General features: G+C 39.0%; 2 protein-coding genes across 2 annotated transcripts; both read left to right on the top strand.

The window, feature by feature from the left end:
- The first annotated feature begins 885 nt into the window (after positions 1 to 885).
- LOC114556552 (ras association domain-containing protein 7) lies at positions 886 to 12,995 on the top strand. Its single transcript, XM_028579569.1, has 6 exons — positions 886 to 954; positions 6,743 to 6,852; positions 7,341 to 7,994; positions 8,094 to 8,362; positions 10,471 to 10,609; positions 12,970 to 12,995. Exons 2-6 carry the CDS (start codon positions 6,750 to 6,752, stop codon positions 12,993 to 12,995), a joined length of 1,191 nt encoding a protein of 396 aa, XP_028435370.1. The 5' UTR covers positions 886 to 954; positions 6,743 to 6,749.
- A 1,620-nt stretch (positions 12,996 to 14,615) lies between these two features.
- Positions 14,616 to 18,374, top strand: LOC114560400 (retinal cone rhodopsin-sensitive cGMP 3',5'-cyclic phosphodiesterase subunit gamma-like). Its single transcript, XM_028585751.1, has 5 exons — positions 14,616 to 14,671; positions 16,744 to 16,817; positions 17,103 to 17,214; positions 17,304 to 17,338; positions 18,298 to 18,374. The coding sequence occupies exons 1-5, from the start codon at positions 14,658 to 14,660 to the stop codon at positions 18,372 to 18,374; spliced, it is 312 nt and encodes a 103-aa protein (XP_028441552.1). The 5' UTR covers positions 14,616 to 14,657.
- Positions 18,375 to 20,336: the final 1,962 nt, after the last annotated feature.

The following is a 20,336-nucleotide window of genomic DNA, read 5'->3' as shown; positions in this document are numbered from 1 at the left end:
CGCTTCATGCAAACATGTGCACACAACTTGCAGAGTGGAATGCCTCAGATTAGGAGAAAGAGCAGGGTGGCACTGAGAGCCACTCCTTATGAGTTTTTATCTCTTACTCACAGTAGGAGGAGCCCCGGTTCAGTGTCACAGTGACATCATTGTTAAGTGAGACAGAGGCAGTCGTGGAGGTAGTACCCACACTTGCAGTATCATAGTAAAAATACAAATATAATGTCAGCAAAAAGTTTACTTCCAAAGTTTTTCATTTGGTTATTTAGACAATATCTGCACAGGGCCACCTATAGTGCAGTTAAAGGGCCAGTTGACCCAAATCTTACCCAAACATTTGCTCATGTACCTTATGATATCTTATGATGGAGTATAAGGTCATAGTAAACCTTACATTATACATATATACATTACATTACAAGTAAAGGTCCAATGTTCATAACTGTTCTTCAGTGAAATTAAATAAGTCTCAGTGAAATGTACAGAATGTATCAAAAGCAAAACTACTGATAGTAAAGAAGACAAGAAGAGTTTAGTTTAACTGTCCCTATATTTCATTTTCACAAAGGAATGAAAGGAGAAAACATAAAAAGAGAGAAAGAGATGACATTTGCTAAGTTCATGACATGCAGAGTAAATTCAGCACTCAAGATAAATGTGGAGAAGTATGAAGTACAACCCTTTCCTCTAAGGTGAAAGTAGAAGAATGCCAAATGTAAATTTGTAAACCTAATTATCTCCCACCACGATCAGTGTGACATCACATTTCATGCAGTATATCCAGAAAGGCTGCATTCCACAGCTTCACTCCTCCTCCTTCACATCTTCCTCCTCCTTCCCAGCTGAAGTATCTGTAGGTGAGTATTTGGGTCAGAGCCATGCATCAGCCTGGACACACAACAGGGACAGAGACCAAGGACCATCATTAAAACTGAGAGAAGCTTGAACTAACAGGTGAGTGTGACTCTAATGACCCTGTTACCTGGTTACCTATCTCGTAAAAAATCAGAATGAGTTAGTTTTTCAAGAGAAAAAGAAAAGCTTTAATTTGTGATTTTTAACTTGTTTGTGGGCCTATTAATTTCAACTCATACATCATGGAAATGCCTTTATCTTTACCTTCACTTGTCTTCATTCATAATAAGTATATTATAATGTACATGAAGGCATCAAAGTTTCTTTACTTCACTGTCAGAACTCTATAATGGGTTAAAAACATTTCATGAGCAGCTCAAGACAAGCCAGATACAAACCTCGGAACAAGTTGAAAATAAACATTTACATAAAATCACTTCTATAATAATGAGTCTTAGTTTAGGAGTCTTATTAAGAGATATCAAAGCTACAATAGTGATTTTGCAGACCGTAACATATTTAAAATCTTCAAATGAAACTGAGCAGGTTGATAGTTACTTCTGTCATATTACATTTAAGAAATGTTATTGTTTAATGTGCTTATTTAATGTTTTAATGGGGGAAACATACTTCTTAAGGCAACACATGTATTTTTGTTTCCATGCTTAAATATTTTAAAAAGATGAGTGAAATTCATGATTATTCACATAAAGAATATCATTTGTGTGTAGCGCTAGTTTTTAAGGTTTTGAGGACTTGTAGTTTCTATTGATTCATTTTCTGATGGTGATACTGAACAGTGGAAGTTAGTAAACAGAGAGTAGAGGAATTTGTGGGTGGAGTCTGAGTCCTCCAGGAATCTCAGCATGTTCTGCCACATTCCTGCCCTCAGCAAACTTGTGTGTCTTCTCCTGCAAATACGGAGAAACTACACAGACAGAAACTTCCACATGTCACTGTCAAACACCTGTTTCCTTGTGCAAAATGTAAACTTGCCTGGTGTGTTAAACTGATGACTCTGATGCTTCTCCGTTAGAAAAATGTTCACTTAATGCACCTTGTTGTGTAAATGTGCTGGTAATCAGCTCACTTGACAATATTACTAGTAGGGATGCTACGATCCTACTATTCAGTCCGATAGAGACCGAGCACATCGCATCATTCTCTGAAAGCCACGCCCACCGGAGGGGAAAACAACTGGCGCCACAATATGCAACTAACGGCTCAAATGCTTACAAAGGGTCTGTAGCTAGCTAGCTAAACATCAGATTTAAGCATGTCAAAAGATTATTTTAGCAACCTATGTCTACCAGAGAGGACCAGTTAATATTAGTAAGTTAATGTTAGCTATGCTATGCAAGCCAAGGCACTTGCAAACATAATACTGAAGCTCCCGATTTATCCACATTCCACTATAACATACAGTCAGTTGCATACTGTGTAGTAAATGCTTTAGCTTAACTTAATGATATAAAGTTAGCCTAAAAGTGACATTTGGATATTTGACTTGGTAACAAAATACTTGATGCACACGTAATATTGGGTATTACGTTAGCTTAGTGTCTTCCCATTATTCCTACTGATATTTAACATCTTTATCCACTTTTGTCTTCATAAAAAGACGTTTTTTGGTTTCTGCAGCTTATAAAACTTAGTTATGCATAGTTTCTCTAAATTGTTGGTAGTGCATCCCACCACACAGCAGCTTTTAGGCATTTTTTTGTTGTTAGAGAGTCGATTTCCCTTCCAGTGGTGGCAGGACTTACAGGCACTCGGTCTCTATACAGAGTATTGGCTGATAGTGGGTGCTGATCCGATACCAGTGTTTATTTAATAAGCTCTAGGCCTCACTGTGTGGAAGTGACTGGGATCATTCTTTAATATGTTCAGTAAGACAACATCAGGCTTGACTTAAACATTACTTTCCTAATAATAATAACTTTGTAAATCAAAATATAACAAATAAATACATAGATACCAATTTACTGAATTGTTATTTATTGTTAAAATAATAATAATAATAATAATAATAATGTCCTAGAGGAACGCCACATAAACGGAGTGCAATAACAATTTGGCATCTCACAAAGAAATTTGGCATTTAGCATCTTTTGGGTGCTGTAACAAATCTAAGAGTGAACAGTATTTTTAAAGTGTGTAGATTCCAGGTAAAAACTAAAGCACAACTGTATTTCGATTCAGATTTTTTGAGGGCTCCATTATTATTCACTTATTCATAAGTGTGTGTGTGTGTGTGTGTGGGTTAGTGTGTGTGTGGGGGGGGGGTATTTGTACAGCATGCTGGGAGCCTGCTAACAAGCTACTAATAAGTTTATTCGATACTAGAGATGCACCAATTAAAACTTTCTATGCCAATTCTGATATCCGATTTTCTTTGAGTTAGGCCGGCCGATTCATTGTTTCTAACCACTTTACAGCACACACAAATATTTATTTTCTATCTTTTCTTTAATAGAACATTTTTTGAACAGATAATGGATCACTATAAAATAGAACTATATAAATTATTCCTGGTGTGGGAAATTCACACACATCTAAAGTGCAATGTTAGATCCATTTCCTTCTTTTCACATTAAATATCCAACTAAAAAAAATTTGATTTTGATTAGATTAGATTTCAGTTAATTGTTGCGTTGAGCGGCATAAAATCGGCATATGTCAGACTGACCTGCCGGTCGTAGGTCATGGCCGAGCATGTGAAAACCAGCCAGTTCTGGTCACCAGCCGGTCTATCGGTGCATCTCTAGTCGATACAGTAAATATATATAGTTTCAGCTGACTGAAACTGAAAAACATATTTGCTTGGATTAGATTAGAGTTTTTGGTTTGCTGACACTTCCCAGTGAGTTGTAACACTGAATCTGCTGTGTGCTGTTTTTGTTTAAACAGTGCATAGTTTCCATCCCCAGTAAATGATTTTATCATCTTATCTAATGTTGACTGTACAGTAATCAGAAACTCTTGCCATCAGATAAATGTTATTGACTTTCTACTTTTTCTTCACTGAAGCAAAATTACAACGCTTTCCAAAACTCAGTTACTTCCCATTTTTGTCTTTAAGAATAAGATAAATGGTTGAACACAATTGGAAGTCAGGTCTCTGTAGTCTGCATCATTGATGTTCCATGTCTTTTCGCGGATTTCCGTTTCCTTCCGCTTTCTTTTTTGTTGGAATTTTAAACTCCAGTGGATTCCTGAGGACTATGGTTAACTGCTCCTCAGATCTCTGCAATGTAAATCCAGACAGCTAGCTATACTATCTGTCCAATCTGAGTTTTCTCTCGCACAACTATTTTGCAGCGGCTGCGTAGGGAGCTTAGCGCCGCTATGCTCCTTTACTATTAGGCTTTCGAGTTGCTGGCCGTCAGTTTGAGAAACCCTGTCATGAATTTTAAATTAAAAACATGATATCTTACCAAATCTAATTGCGGATTATCAGGGGTCGCTCGTCCGCAGGGTCACTCTGAGAAATACTGCTCTAGATCATCTCTCCTACTCCTGAATGTAAATGGGAGTAGGAGGGACAACATGTTACAAAAAAACATATTAGCTTATGTAGTAGTATTAGATACCTTTACTGTTCCCGTGTTTCCTGTGGAATTCAGTATGTGAGAACATTCCTAAACCTGTGCGTTGCGTATTGGTTTGCCCATCTGTATACTGACACCGTGGGAGAGGGATTTATTAAACTTTTTGTCACTCTCAGGCTGGCTTAACTTTCATGCGTCACACAGATGCATATGTATGTAACCATATATACTGTATAAGGTTACAGTATTATATGTATGGGAACAGCAGGTTGAGACAGTCGCTGTGTTCCCAAGACAGAGACAACTCTTATCAACTGTTATTTGATATATTCAATCATCTCCACAATTATATAAGCCACAATAAAATGTTACTTTCCCTTGCCTCTGTGAACAATTATAGCCTATATCTTAAGAATTACAAATATTTTGCATTATAATAATGCGTTTTCTAAAGACAATTGTAACACTATCTGAAATTGTGTGTTGTTTTTTTTAGCATCATATGTCAGCTGCAAAAATTGTCTAATACCTTAGGTTTCTATTTGGTTATTTGGATAAAATCTGCGCAGGGTCACACATGGTGCAGTTACAGTAAAGGGCTAGTTGACTGGAATCCTACTCAAACATCTGCTCACGGAGTAAGACTATTGTGAGGGTAAAATACTCTGATATTCAGATAAAAAGTCATAATTTTACCAGAAACAAATTGTATTATTTCAAGAGCAATCACTTTTCTTCCCTCAAATATGTGCAGCCTGTCAATTTAAAGCCTCAATTCGCACATATTACTACTGAAATTAATATTTACTCACAAGCATTTGGAAGCATCTATCCGTCCATAAAACATATAAAATACAACATGTCTTTCCAGAGCAATTGTCCAAATGCAATGGAATTGAAAAGATAAGCCATGTGATTAAGTGTCTACAAAATTTCATGGGAATATTTTCTACTGAAGAAATAACTGCGTTGTGCATTGTTGTGCAACAATATGCAACAACAGCCTGCGTTATCAACCCCAAACAGCTGAGCATGACTGCAGGAAATGCTAACGTTAGCTTCATATTATCTCTTAACACAAATTGACAAAACACACAACACGAAACTAACTAGTAGTATAAGTAAAGTTACTGACAAGTTTGGCTACACATTTAGCTTGTGAACAAACGCCCAAAATGGCTAGCTAACCGTTAATGTTAGCTACTTGTTTGACGTTAGCTGACATTAACATTATATTTATTTTAAACTCACCAAGTCCTTTTTCAAAACTCGACCCAAAAACAGTGTTCAACAAAAGAGACAGAACGGAAACTCAAACTCACTTCTAAAATTGTTATTAAAAAAGTGTTAACTAGTTAGCTAGGTTCTCCTTCACTCCTAGTTACCGGCATAGTATATAAGAGGTTACCGGGCGCGAATCCTACTATGGCCACGCCAAGACCCGCCCATTCACACACTACTATTGGCCAGGCGTCCATGCGTACGTGTATCCCCTGACCAATCGGCTATCCCTAACCTTAACCACTCGAGGTCAATGCCTAATCCCAACCAATCGAGCTGTTGTTTAAGAGTTGTCCTTTTAAAGAGACAGAAACTAAAAGCACTAAATGTTAGGCTGTAGTGATGTGCGATACCAGGCTGGTATTGCCGATACCAATACCAATACCAATACTTTTTATCTAGAGGGAAATTCAAGTATCCAGTAGCATATGAACATACATAGATTAAACCTATATTAAAAATCAAATGAATTTATAACACAGTAGTCACAGTAAGCAGTGCAAATGGAGTGTAGATGGAAGTAAAGAGTACAGCTGGAGGTAGAAATTGTTCTTTTGTCTATTGTCCTCCCTGCCATGACTAGTTGTTGTACAGTATGATAAAAAGATCCCTCTAAATTCTATTAGTTTTAAGTATGGGCTATATGCAGCCTCTCTCAATACACTCTTAGCACTGATTTCAGGTTTACTCAAGTAGCCTAAATTTACTCAAGTAGCCTAAGGTTAATACAAGGTTGGTATTTGTAGGCCTACTTTACGTTCTGCAAGTCTCAATTTTGTGCAACTTTATAATTATACTCCATCACATTTCAGAGAGATATTAATGCACTATATTTATTTGATAGCTAAAGTCTTTTTGTCATCATGAGTACTTTCAGTTTTGACATTTACAAGTAGACTAAGAAGTAAAAATAAACAACCGATACCGTCGTATGGTTTGGTGATCTTGTATGATTAGAATCACATTTTTTAATTATACTCTGTTTTTATTTATTTTTTTATTCTAGCTAAGGTTACAAGTGCAGTTCACTGATGTGTCCGTCTGTCTCTTTGCAGGTCAAAGATGGAGCTGAAGGTGTGGGTGGAGGGCGCAGTCAGAGTGGTCTGTGGCCTATCACTGAAAACTTCCTGCCAGGATGTCGTCATAGCTCTTGCACAAGCGATTGGTAAGTCTCTCAATTTTCATTCAACACAGGGCTCATCCTCATCCAACACGTTTTAGTAATACACGTTTTGATTTACAATACGTTGTTGTTCTCGTAAATCTTTCCATCACTGTTGTTAGGAACACTGTCCATTTCGGACACCACATTAGCTTTCCTATAAGAGGTCAAAATGAGTGATTACTGTAAGATTTGGTCAGAATTCCCAATGTTGAAGTCAAATTAGCTTTATTGTCATTAAGGGGGTCAGACAACAACAAAATGAAATTTGCGTGGCATTTCCCTTAGCCATAAAAACATTAAAACATTAGACGGTTAAAAAAAGATAATGACAACATTTAAAGACATAAAATCACTAAGAACGCAAACAATGGGTGTGCCCTGGTAGCTCTGGTTGAGCGTGTGGCCCATGCACAACATCCAGCTGTTTGTTGCTTGTAATAAAGCAAGCTGTTAGGTATTGATCCTTCATGTATCTGTATTTTCCACAGGTCAGACCGGTCGTTACATTCTTATCTTCAAGATACGAGGCACTGAGAGACAGCTGGTTGCTGACGACTGCCCTCTTCAGCATCTGGCTCAGCTGGGACAGCTGGCGTCAGAGGTCCAGTTCATTCTGCGGAGGACAGGTCCCAGCCTCAGTGACAGTCGAGACACACCCAAAACAAAAAGACGTTTTCCCCTTCCCCAACCATCAGAACCCGAGCCCCTCAAACGCAATGAGCCACACAAGGCTCTCACCTTCAGTCTGGGCCCCTCAACACATCCCAAGAGGACCAAACCAAGCAGGGCCTGGTCTCCGTCACCACGAGACTCCCCACAACCCAGAGCTTCCCCTGTCTCTTTCCTAGACCCTGTCAACCCTGTGGAGGCAATTCCCCCTTCCTCCTCCAAAGAGGAGATGTTTAGGCAGATTCTGCAGCAGCAGTATAGGCTGCAAGACCTGGAGATTCAGCTTCACGCTCTGGAGAGAGAGACAGAGGTGTTGGAGCGAGCGAGCTCGTCTGCCACAGTTGCTGGTCTGACTCCGGTCCCCGAAGGTGAACTGGAGAAACTGGAGCAGCGTCTGAGGCAGAACGAGGCAGATTTGATGTACAGCGAGCATTGGGAGGAGCAGTTACAGGAAGAGCTGGACAGAGAACAAGGTATGTGTTCAAACCAGTTTACATTTTCTACATTTTTTGGTGAGCGACTTCTTCCTCATGACGTTTCTATAACCAGAAATGTTAACCCATTATCAACAGAAATGCATAGACGTCTACACCAGATACACTCATCAATGGATGATGACAGTCGTCGGATCAAGGAGCTCCAAGCGCGTTCTGAACATCTACAACAGGACATAGAGCACAGAGCCCACAGACAAAGGTCTCGGGCGAGTGCTCGGCAGCCAGAAGAGGCCCTGAGGCCTCTGGAGCAGGAGCTCCTCTTCCGCCTGCAGCAGGGAGAGGAACTGGACGCAACACTGTCAGAGACACAGAGGGTCCGACAAACTACGGAGGAAAAGCTGCAGGTATAAATCTCCATAATCTCACTATATTTCAAAGGGCTCGGGCACACCAGGAGTTATGTCAGCAACATTTCAGACCCGAATCAATTCGTTTCAATAGAGTCACCACACTAAAGGAAGAAAAAGGAACTTTATTTGCCACTTACAGGTACAGCGTGGTTTTGTCACTGGGGCGGTACCTTAATGGGACAATATTGTACCTTTTACAGGGGTACTTTATTGTACCTTTGCACATAATTGATCTTCAAAGATACAAGATTTGTCCTTTTAGAAGGTACAAACAAGTCAGGTACGATTTTGTTCCTCTGACTAAGGGCTCCTTCACACTGGCTGCGTGGCGTGTCCGTTTTTATTTCGGCTCCCATGTTAACAGGTTAGAGCGTGCACGCTGCCTGCATGACACGCACGTCTCAAGCGTGCATCTCTCACGGCGAAAACGTGTGTATGCTAGAAATAGGACCGACGCTTATTTTGGTTGGAAGCGTTTCCAGGCAAAATAGAAGACGAAAAGGTGTTTATATGTCATTTTGACACAAATACATATTAATAAATGACATGTTGATGTTTGAAAGTCTCTAGGTTTTGACATAAATGCAGATATATGAATGTAATTTAAAAAAATAATAATAAATAATTATCAATTTTCAAATATTGCACCTGTCAATACAGAAGGAAATATTCTGTAGCCTATTTTGCCGTCAATACTGCCGACGTTGTCTTTGCTGTAATCAGATCAGTATATGTTTATGTTTAACGTGAAGTATCCTACACATCCATGTGTCCAGACAAGGCTAGCAGCAGCGCCGCGTCAGACACCTTTCTGGTGAGCAAAGACATAGAAAACGCCACGCAGCTGACACGCAACAGAAACGCCACGCTCACGCCACGCCGCCAGTGTGCAGGAGCCCTAAAGGTACGAAGATGTACTATTGAGGGTACCACCCCAGTGACTAAGTTTTGTACCTTAAAGGTACTATTTTGTTCTTTTTTTCCTGAGAGAGCACCAACAATGTAACGGTTCAACTTTGCTCCATCGACCAATAATAAATAATAAAGCCATATCCTCTGATGACTCTGAAGACTCAAGGAGTAGGGCGGCAACTAAGGGTTATTTTCACAGTCGATGAATCTGTGGATTATTTTCTGGATCAACGGATTAGTTGTTTGGTCTATAAAATGTCAGAAAATGGTTAAAAATATAGATTTTTTTTTTGCCAAAGCCTCAAATGTCCTCAAATGTCTTGTTTTGTCCTCAACTCAAAGATATTCAGTTTACTGTCACAGAGGAGAGAAGAAACTAGAACATACAGTACAGGCCAAAAGTTTGGACACACCTTCTCATTCAATGCGTTTCCTTTTTATTTTCATGACTATTTACATTGTAGATTCTCACTGAAGACATCAAAACTATGAATGAACACATATGGAATTATGTACTTAAAAAAAAAGTGTGAAATAACTGAAAACATGTCTTATATTTTCGATTCTTCAAAGTAGCCACCCTTTGCTTTTTTATTAATAAGGGGTAAAATTCCACTAATGAACCCTGACAAGGCACACCTGTGAAGGAAAACCATTTCAGGTGACTACCTCATGAAGCTCATTGAGAGAACACCAAGGGTTTGCAGAGTTATCAAAAAAAGCAAAGGGTGGCTACTTTGAGGAATCTAAAATATAAGACATGTTTTCAGTTATTTCACACTTTTTTGTTTAGTACATAATTCCATATGTGTTCATTCATAGTTTTGGTGCCTTCAGTGAGAATCTACAATGTAAATAGTCATGAAAATAAAGGAAACGCATTGAATGAGAAGGTGTGTCCAAACTTTTGGCCTGTACTGTATTCACATTTAACAAGCTGACATCAGAGATTGATCGATTATCAAAATAGTTGCCAATTGATTTAATAGTTGACAACTAATTGATTCATCTTTGCAGCTCTATCAATGACAAAGACAAGAAAATTATGTTTTGTTTCCAAAACTGAGGACATGAATAGAGAACGGGAGGGTTAATATGTTTGCATTCCTACCAAATGTTTTCAACCCAAAGTGTGTGCTGTTAGTGATCTCATATTCCCTATGATATATAATATGATATTCATCCTGTAGGACAGATGGAAGACGGTGGAGGATCTGAACATGGAGCTGAGACAGTGTAAGCTGCAGCAGTTTATCCAGCAGACCGGCAGTCCAAACGCAGACCAGACTAACTTTCTGCCTGTCCCTGAAGTTTACCTCAGCAGCGCGGGTATAATGGAGTAGGAGCAGCCAAGTCACTGTACGTCATCAGATTATTTACAGTAAACAGGGACCGGTTTTTCAAAACACTACACACAATTAGCACAACCACACACCCAATTAGCAGAACACCTCAGACCAGAGAATTTCTTCCGACTTCTGAACTGGTTGCAGTTCCACTCTGGTTCCATATGAGGGTGCTCACGGGCCAGTGCAGAATGAATGGAGGTCTATGGAGCTATACCCCTCAAAATCCACTTTTCTCATAATATCATTTTTTGTCTAGTAATTTGAATGTTGCACTCGAAAGGGGAGGCAAAGAAAATACACACTGCTGGGAGTTAGACTTTTTTAAAGTGGCTTTTTTGTTCTAAAAAGCCTTTTAAAATGTCAATGACGTCATACACATGGTACAGCCGGAGATACTGCTTTACAGCAAGCTCTGAGTCGCTTCCTTTTCTCTCTCGAGGCATCGACAACACAGCTGAGAGGTTAGGCTCTCCCTGTCAATATACGTTCTAGAAAGAGGTTTGCTAATGTTTTAAAGACCACGCCGAAATATTCACTCTGACATTCTGGTCCAGCTTCGGATGCCGTCAAACGGGATCTCCGATCATAATCAGTCCTTCACTGACCAATCAGCATTCATTAGCAGAATGCTAGCGTGTTATGGGCAACAACGACTCAACCTGTAAGAAATCAAAAGAACATAAGTACTAGGCGAAAGAGACATATTTAGCCGTCTAGTTCCATAGACTCCCATTCATTTTGCACTCGCCCGCGATCACCCCTCCAGTGGAACTCTGGTGGAACTGCAACCAAATTCGGTACAATTGGGCTGAATAGGGAGTGAACAGGCTCTCCATTTTTTTTATTTATAAAAAAACATATTTTGTTACCATATAAAACACACACGTTTTATATGACTTAATTCAGTTTGAACCAGTTACACACTGCTGTTGCTAACCTAAAACACTTTTAGCAATTCTGCTTCCCAGTGATTAGAGGACTCTAAATTAAGTACACAGAGAAAGTGCAAATATACAATAAGTTCACCCAGAAATACATAAGACCAATGGTGCAGACTGAGGAAAAGATAATTAATTTCTCTATATATACCAAAATCAGTTAAGATGTCAACATGGAGAATCACAACAACATGTCCCAGTTTTCATACAGCTACTACAGTAGTGTGTAGGCTATAACACTGTTAGCTCAGCAAACATCAGACAAACATAAAAAACTGTATCCAGTACAGGTTACAATTACAGTAAAAAAAAGAAAGATCTGAAACAAAAAACTGAAAATACAGTACAGAAAATACTAGACTTACATGCTACATTTTTATAGTGCTGAAACCTGATTGGTGTGTCTACAACTAAACAGTCATGTGTTTGCGCACCTGATGGCTGTGTTTAAAAGATTGGCTCATAGGCAGTGACGGACTGGCCATCTGGAATTTGGGCAAATGCCAGAAGGGCCGCCCCCATATGGACCCCTATGGGCCACTACTGATCATTTGTCTTTAGTTAATTTTGAAAAGTTATTTTATGCATGCAGCCACAAATATTCAAGATTGTACTGCGGCGAGGTGCGTGGAAATATTCACTCGGAAGGCAGAGTTCCTAATTTACAATCTAGGTTATTGACAAAAATAGCGCCAGCGTGTTGCAAATGCCAGGGCCGTTTTTTTATCCCAGTCCATCACTGCTCATAGGTGTGGTCAGTGCTTTGGAATTGCAAGGAAGTGACATCATGATATACTTCTGTGTAGGGCGTTTAGTGTTTTGCATATCACTGTGTGTATTGTTATGTAAAAAGTGTGAGGCTGACATTGTGCTTATAGTGGTGCACATCTGGCCCAGTGTTTGGCTCCTTTAGTGTAAGCTTTTGATAATTGTGTAATACTTTTGATTTCAGTGTGTAAGCAATGAGCAAAAACTGTAAAGTGATTATAAGGAGCTGTGGAAGAACTTTATACATGTAGATCATTTACTTAAGTTAAAGTAGTGCTACTAGTGTTAAAATACTCAGTTTAATGTAAAAGTATTCTGCTTTCTTGTTTTTAGTAAATGTACAGTATCAACAGAGAAATACTGGCCCTGAAGGAGAGTCGATACTAGTTCCACTGAAAAAGTTGTCCTTCCGGTTTTGGGGAATTTGTATTTTTTCAGATCCCATAAAGAAGTATTGTATGAGAAAGAAAGAAAGAAAGAAAGAAAGAAAGAAAGAAAAGAAAAAAGAAAGAAAGAAAGCACAAAAGAAAGCAAGTAGGAAAGAAAAGAAGGAATACCAGCTAAAATAAATAGAAACGATGAATAATTAAATAAACACAGATGTCTGACACAATTTTTTCTGTTTCCTCTACAGGACCTCATGAACTGGAAGTTCTCTGAAACCTCTAAAGCCCGTCCAGTGTGTGTGTGTGTGTGTGTGTGTGTGTGTGTGTGTGTGTGTGTGTGTGTGTGTGTGTGTGTGTGTGTGTGTGTGTGTGTGCGTGTGTGATAAGCTCTTAACTGCCAGCTTCTTTGTAAAAAAAATGTCTCTTTGAAATAAAATATGTATTATGTATATATAACAAATGACAAATGTTTAATGTTACTGATAGAAATGAAAATGTGTATTTTTGCTTGTTTATATTTTGTACTTGAACTTGTCACATAAAATCTTTATTTTAATCCATTGCTCATCTGTTGTTTGTTGTTTAAAATCAGTTGATGTTTGCTCCATCAGAGGGCGCCACAGCTTCATCCAGGATGAGATCATACATTTACTGTGCACATCACCTCCAAGCCTTAGCATCGGCAACAGCCCAGTGCACGAACACACATAAAAGGGGTCTGGGGGGGGGGTCCTCTGCCAGAAAAATGTTTTCTATTTAAATCCAATTTCCTGCATTTCTACATACATGTAGGGACTATGATGATACAAAATCCAGGAAATAATTAAATTGAGGATAATGATGATGATGATTCTGCCAGAAAGAATAGTACTAAACAAGTAAAAGATGTCTTACTTTCTTTACTGTTTAATATAGGGGCCGATCGCCAAGACTTAAAGGTCCCATGACATGCTGTTTTATGACCTCATAAGGAGCAAGATTCCTGATTGGTCCATCTGAGCTTTCATTTTCTCAAAGGCAGAGCAGGATACCCAGGGCTCGGTTTACACCTATCACCATTTCTAGCCGCTGGGGGGCCATAGGGTCAAAAATGTTCACAATTTGGGGACAATTTTTTCAAAAAAAAAAAACACTGTCCACAAATGTGGAATGGGGTTGATATTTTTACAAAATTATCTAAATGATTAATGGGTGCACATGTTTTTGTGTTGATTAATTGAACGATTACACAACTTATTGATTAATTGCTTGTTTTTACAAAATGTCAGAAAAAAGTAAATATTAATATTAACTTTCTGATGAATTGATTTGAATGGCTGGATGGAAAGACGTTCTCAGTCTATGTAGATAAATCAAGAAACAAGACTAGTTTATACAAAAATATATGGCCACCTCTGGTCTTGTGTGGCTCTGACTCCTGCCAGATCCGGTTACAGGCGTGTTGTAACAAAGCGATGTACATGTGGGTTAAAGATCACATGCCCCCCCTCATAAGTCGTCAGGTGTAATCCGATCTAAACACTTACCCCCTCGCTACAAATACACTGCTGTCAGTCCTGTTGTTGTCCTGTGCTGACCCTGCAGGGTCTGTCTATCAGTGTGTCACCTCCACTGACTTATCCTGAAAACAGAAAGTAAAAAAACTGCTCCTTTTTTTTTTTACAGTAGAAGGAAATAAATCTCAATACAATGTTGTGGTTTTTTCACACATTGTTGACTGTTGTCCCGATAGACTGTATAATAATGGACGAAGCTTCCATGGTCTGAAAAGTGAAGCCAATGCTGCGTTCTCTCTAACTTCCAGCAGGGGGCGACTCCACTGGCTCCAAAAAGAAGTCTGTTTCTATAGAAGTCTATGAGAAAATGAGCCTGAGTAAACATTTTCACAATAAGTTTATGGACTCAGTTGCAAATTTCAAGTATTCTTCAACACATCATGATGTTCATTTAGTAAGTGATGGTCCCATTTATTTTTAAATAGACGATAAAGCAGGGGATGCTTCAGGACCTGTCAATCAGGACAGAGGCTTAGCGATGCTAACCATGCTAACACTGTGGACAGTATAATAGACCTCAACTTGTTTTTGGGTGTTGTCCGTGCTTTCATCTCAAACTTCTAAACCTTTCAGTGTGTGTTTTCACTTCATCAAAGGTAACTGGAAAATTGGTAATTGGTCACCTAAAACATTCTTCTTTAGCGTTCTGCCAACCAAGCTAGTTAGCTAACATTAAGAATGAAAAGGTAACTTAAGGGAAAGTTTGCAAATTATCTGTAATGTTGTACGTGGAGATGAATAGCGCCAGTACCCGAAGGTCCGCATTTACCATCCAATAAATCTCCACTGGCGAAAGGTTGAAAATCTGCAATTAACCCTCTTTAGTCTTTACACAAACAGAGGACTCCTGAGTGAAAGTAGTGTTTGTTTGACCCATCCATCCACCCATTCTCCTCTCTATCTGGACTTTGTTGCTCTTTAAACTATGTCACCTGACTTCCTATTTAAGCTACAGATATACTTGTACATATGTACGTTTGTGTAGACAACCGCGTTGCGTTATTTTCCAAATTTCGTACACAACCAACGGACCAAACAGATGCATGAAATCACGCTTTCACATAGTTGAAAGCAAGTATATCTCCGGCTTTAGAAGCAGTCCTGATAGTACATGACTTTTTGTCAGTATATGTAGCAACAGTGAATGAGAACTGCATCTAACCTACTGTGGACTGATTTAATTACTTGTAATCTAATCTGATGTAATGTTATCCAATCAAGTCGTATCTAATCTGTTCTACTGTACTGAATAATACATTCAGAAAGCACAGTCTGCCAGCTGGCTACAGTTATAAGTTTTGCCTTCTCCAAAGTGCATCATTCTTAAAAACTAAGAAATAACATTTACAATCTCAATGAGATTTGCTAAAATGGTTACGAGCTGCTGAAGTGTGACATGTTTCAACCGTTTTCAACTTTATCGTTCTGTCCCTTTGGCTACTGAACACGTATCCATGCAATGTCCCATGATCAGTTTCTCCTTGTTTTTATTCCCCTTTGCTGCAATCAAAGGGTCATTTAGCTCATGATGACCCATAATGCTTCATGTCCGGTGTGACTGTCCTGCCCCGGAAAAACGCTCCCAGAGGTTGTTTGTTCAAGCAGCAATTACAACCTGTATTAACGTTTCTAGCGATTCCACCCTCTTGTGGCCATAGTAGTTATAACGGGAGCAAAGCTGGAAGTAAGGTGACAAAATATAAGAGCGTCACATTTTCATGTTAGGAGGCAGGTCGGGGTGGTGGATGGCTCAAACAAACAGGACCTTCTCCCAGAAGAGTGGGGTTTGAGTCCCATTTGAAAATAAAAGCTAACAGTGAGTTATTTTTAACATAACGTACGTCACGTTTAGCGTAGGGGTGGGAATCACCAGAGGCCTCACGATACGATATCATCACGATACTTATGTCATAATACAATATTATTGCGATTTTAAAGATATTGCAATATTCTGCAATATATTGCAATTTTTTACCTTTTTTCCAACTTCAAATTTTTCCCAATTTCAAATTATGTCCCCAAAAGAAAACTTTGTCAACATCTGTTTTATCTAAAAAGATACTTTTCTCTGTTTGTTCATCTCACTTCAATTTTATTGCTGCAAAATGGGATTGTCAAGCAGACAAACTGACCAACGCATATATAATAAAAGATCGATACTTGGCGCCCATGAGCACCCACAGACAAAAACATAAATCGGCGCCTATGGTGGGTTGTATTAGAGGGTGAGAACAAATGACGCATATCTTTACATGATCTGGAGGACTTGTTGTCTGCATAAGAGGGGCTTGGGACCACAGGTACTGGCTGTTCTCAGAGTCATAAGATTATCCCTGAAAATACTCCATCTCAACTCTATTATCAGCTTTGTGTCTGACCAGAGCAGGTATATAAACTCTGAGACTGACTGAGAACACAGGACAGAGAGAGTGCAAAAAGAAAGAGAACCTTCTCTTTGTTTTGCAGTTCTTCCTTTGCTAAGCACTTCCCAGACGGCTTCTCTTCACCGAGCCAAACTCCCAACAAACCAACGCACGCAGGTGAGACTCAAACAATACAAAAAACATAGACTCTAGCTGCAGCAATCTTTGTATGAATTATCTGTGTAGATGTAATGTTCAAGACATGTAAAGAGAGCAATAATGCCACATTATAAACTTCCTTTTAAATATGTTTCTGTGAAATTAAGACATGACAACAGTGTTGAGCTTGGAGTTATTACATGCTCTTTGTGCGGAGACAATTTATTAAAATTATCATTTTTTTCTGTTCCATTTCTGCTTTTTCATTGTCACTTAATATAAGAATTGTTGTTGATTTCATAGACATGAACGCAGCAGCAGCAGCACCCGGAGGCTCCAAGGCCGCTCCTCCCAAGTTCAAGCAGAAGGAGACCAGGCAGTTCAAGAGCAAGGCTCCTAAAGCCGGACAGAAGGGGTGAGTCTAGAAAGGAAAAGATAACACCACTGCAAAGGGTTGATTGCAACTGTCAGATAATGGGGTCTCTATCCTTCTCTTCCTTTTAGATTTGATGATGTCCCGGGGATGGAGGGCCTTGGAGGTAACTATCAATCAAAGCAGTAACTGATAAGCAAGAAATTATTCAGGCTGTTCCTATGATCCATTCGTACATATAGCTACGAAAAGTAAAGTAATGTAATTCAAATGTATTGCATGCATGTATGTATTTCTGTTTGCACGACAATGAAAGCTGCTCTATAAAAGCGCTTTGGTCCATATAGGGAGGAGGTCAGGGTGGATGGCTGAGTCATAAAACACAGCGCTTTCAAGCCGTGGAGCAGAGTTCATGTTTGGAAGAAGTTAACCAGTCCCTCCAGAAAAACGTGATTATGCGATCGCATAATTCAATTCATAATCAGCCAAAGTTTTGCAGCATTAATTGCCGATTTCCACGCAAAATATGCGGGGCTTGCATGATTTCATAATCCCCGCATTTTTGTTGCAAAAAAGTCATATATCTTAGCAGAAAGTTTAAAAATGTTGTGTTTATTACACACAAGAGCAGGCATTTTCCCCTGTTGCCATGGGAACGTTATGAAGTGACGTAATTACGCAACGTGAACATCATCGAAAAGCAGGGTGTTGGGGGAATCACTTTTTTTTCTTTTTTTCATCAAACCACAGTTTTTGCAAGTTCCTGCAGTTTTTGCAAGTTCCCGCAATTTCATCGCATAAAATTGCATAAATATCCTGCATATTCCATCGCATTTTTTAAGAAAACGTGCCGCATAATCAAGGATTTTTGCCCGCAACAATCACAAAAAAACTCATTTTTCTGGAAGGACTGGTTAAGGAGAGAACACAAGGAAACAGGTGTCCGTGTCCCAAATTCAACTGTATGGGCTGCTAAAGTTAAATGCCACGTGACCTTTCATAGAACATCATATGAATTGGTGTGCGTGCATTTTCGTACAATATCATACGAACCCGTATGCGTTGAATTATTCTAAGATAGTCGATAACGGTAAGATCCTTTAACCGATGGTTCCTCTCCTGCAGATGCGGCAGTCGTCTGCCCCTGGGAGGCGTTTGGTGACATGGAGCTGTGTGATCTGGCCCAGTTTGGCATCGTCTAGACCTTCTGCCAAATGGGAACAGTTTATTCCTGGTGGCTGCAATCCAGCAGCTTTTGGTTTGTGCTTTAGTGTGGAGATGAGCCTGATTGGGTACCATAAGGACGATTTCCCTCCCCTCGATGAGAGGAGGAAGAAGCTCTTGGACAGCAGCCCCAAAGAATGACTCTTCCTCTGCCCTGGGCCGATGCACCTCACCACCTGGAAGTTTTAGCATCTCTCTGAGATCTATATGGTCTAAATTACATCTGAAAGAGATTTAGATAAGATAAAATAGACTTTCAGGATGTTTGTTGTGGCCTTGTTGTCCTGTGTAGCTCAGCATCTTTGTAAAAGTGTAACACACTGTACCGCTGCTTGGGTTTCATGAAAGGGATGGTGGGTGAACAACTGGCAATCAACATGTATCTATCTATCTATCTATCTATCTATCTATCTATCTATCTATCTATCTATCTATCTATCTATCTATGTATGTATGTATGTATGTATGTATGTATGTATGTATCTATCTATCAATCTATCTATCTATCTATCTATCTAACTAACTCAAGTAGCGTTTTGTTCTGTGTGGTTAACACTGTATATCTTATAATAAAGTTTATTGTAGTTGCATTATTCTGGTCTGTCTGTCCATTCTGAACATCATTTTCCCTTTTTGTCTCATCAAAACGATTCAATAAACAAATCATTATTATCATTATTTCTGGCAACTGAAATGCTACAGATATAGAGGCCTATTTATTTTGTTACTGTGGAATAAGTTGCTGGTCCAAAATGACATCAGTCTCTTATTTGTGTTGAAACTAAGGACCAGTATTAATAATCAATGTTTTACTGTAACAGTGTAAAATTCAGTATTTTGAAACATGACACATAATGGCCTCTTTAGGCCTGAATGGTTGTTTCGTTTTATTTGATTAAATAATACTATTTTAAGACAGTGTTAGCAAACAGAAAGCACTCATTATAGCAAAACTCAAGAAACTCCAAGGTACCTAGAGAGTGCCTTTGTCATGATTGTGAGTTTCTGTTATGTACGGTTTCCTGTTTTATTTTGAAATCTGTTTTCTCTCTTGTCTTGTCTTATTCTACTTCCTGTGTTTTCCCTCCCTTGTGATTACCCTAATGTGTTTCACCTGTTTCCCAGCCTTGTTTCACCTGTCCCTTGTTAGTCCTCGTTACCTGGTCTGTTTAGTCTCTGTTCTGTCTTTGTCTATTGTCAGATTCTTACTTTCTGTTAGTGTGTCTTTCTGTTTGTGTGGTTCATGTTGTGTGCTACCTGAAGTGTAATTCCTGGTTGGAATAAATCTCTGTTTGAACTTCATTTGGGTCCTAACCTTCTCTCCACCCTGACAGCCTTGGAGTTTCCTGAGTTTTGCTATACGTGATTGTCCCATTCAAAGAGCACCTTAAGCAAACATTTTGAGTCCTGCAAGCGCTCCTCTACAGACATTTTGAGAAAGCAATCATTGTTGAAGAAAGAACACAAGATGGTTTGTCCATAGGACCAGCCTAAAGCTGCCTAAAGCACTATTGTAAACAGTTGTGCGCTATGACTTATTGGACGAGGGAAGTTAACGTGACATTTTTTTAACAATCCAAATACTGAACAATTGAAAAACGGTCTCAAACTCCAGACTCCTTTTACATTTCTTCTCACAATATTTAAAAAAAGTGAAGGCTGCTTCCATATGAAACTCTTCCATCATCCCTAAATGATTTACTAAAAAAATATTAAATAAAATAGGGGTTATGGTATGGTGCAAAATCTACCCTTTTTACCCATTTGTTTTTCTATTTTATAGTTAGGAGATTGTCTCACTGTGTTGTAAAAATGTGCATTATACACCCTTTATAACCCACACAAATTTTCAAGGACAGATATGGGTTTCTCTATGCACACAGAAAGTCATTTGGGGATGAATGGTATTTTATGTAATTTCTTCATTGTGAGTGTAACAT

The sequence above is a fragment of the Perca flavescens genome, chromosome 1 (assembly GCF_004354835.1).
Source record: "Perca flavescens isolate YP-PL-M2 chromosome 1, PFLA_1.0, whole genome shotgun sequence".
NCBI lineage: Eukaryota > Metazoa > Chordata > Actinopteri > Perciformes > Percidae > Perca > Perca flavescens.
Note: the sequence above shows the minus strand (reverse complement) of the source record. Positions and strands in the feature narration are given on the sequence as shown.

Excerpts from the sequence above, each read along its gene's own strand:
- LOC114556552 (XM_028579569.1), top strand. The coding sequence starts at position 6,750 with ATGGAGCTGAAGGTGTGGGTGGAGGGCGCAGTCAGAGTGGTCTGTGGC. Across the intron at positions 7,995-8,093 it reads AGAGCTGGACAGAGAACAAG|AAATGCATAGACGTCTACAC; the intron begins GTATGTGTTCAA and ends CATTATCAACAG. Across the intron at positions 10,610-12,969 it reads AGTTTACCTCAGCAGCGCGG|GACCTCATGAACTGGAAGTT; the intron begins GTATAATGGAGT and ends TTTCCTCTACAG.
- LOC114560400 (XM_028585751.1), top strand. Across the intron at positions 16,818-17,102 it reads CAACAAACCAACGCACGCAG|ACATGAACGCAGCAGCAGCA; the intron begins GTGAGACTCAAA and ends TTGATTTCATAG. Across the intron at positions 17,215-17,303 it reads CCTAAAGCCGGACAGAAGGG|ATTTGATGATGTCCCGGGGA; the intron begins GTGAGTCTAGAA and ends TCTTCCTTTTAG.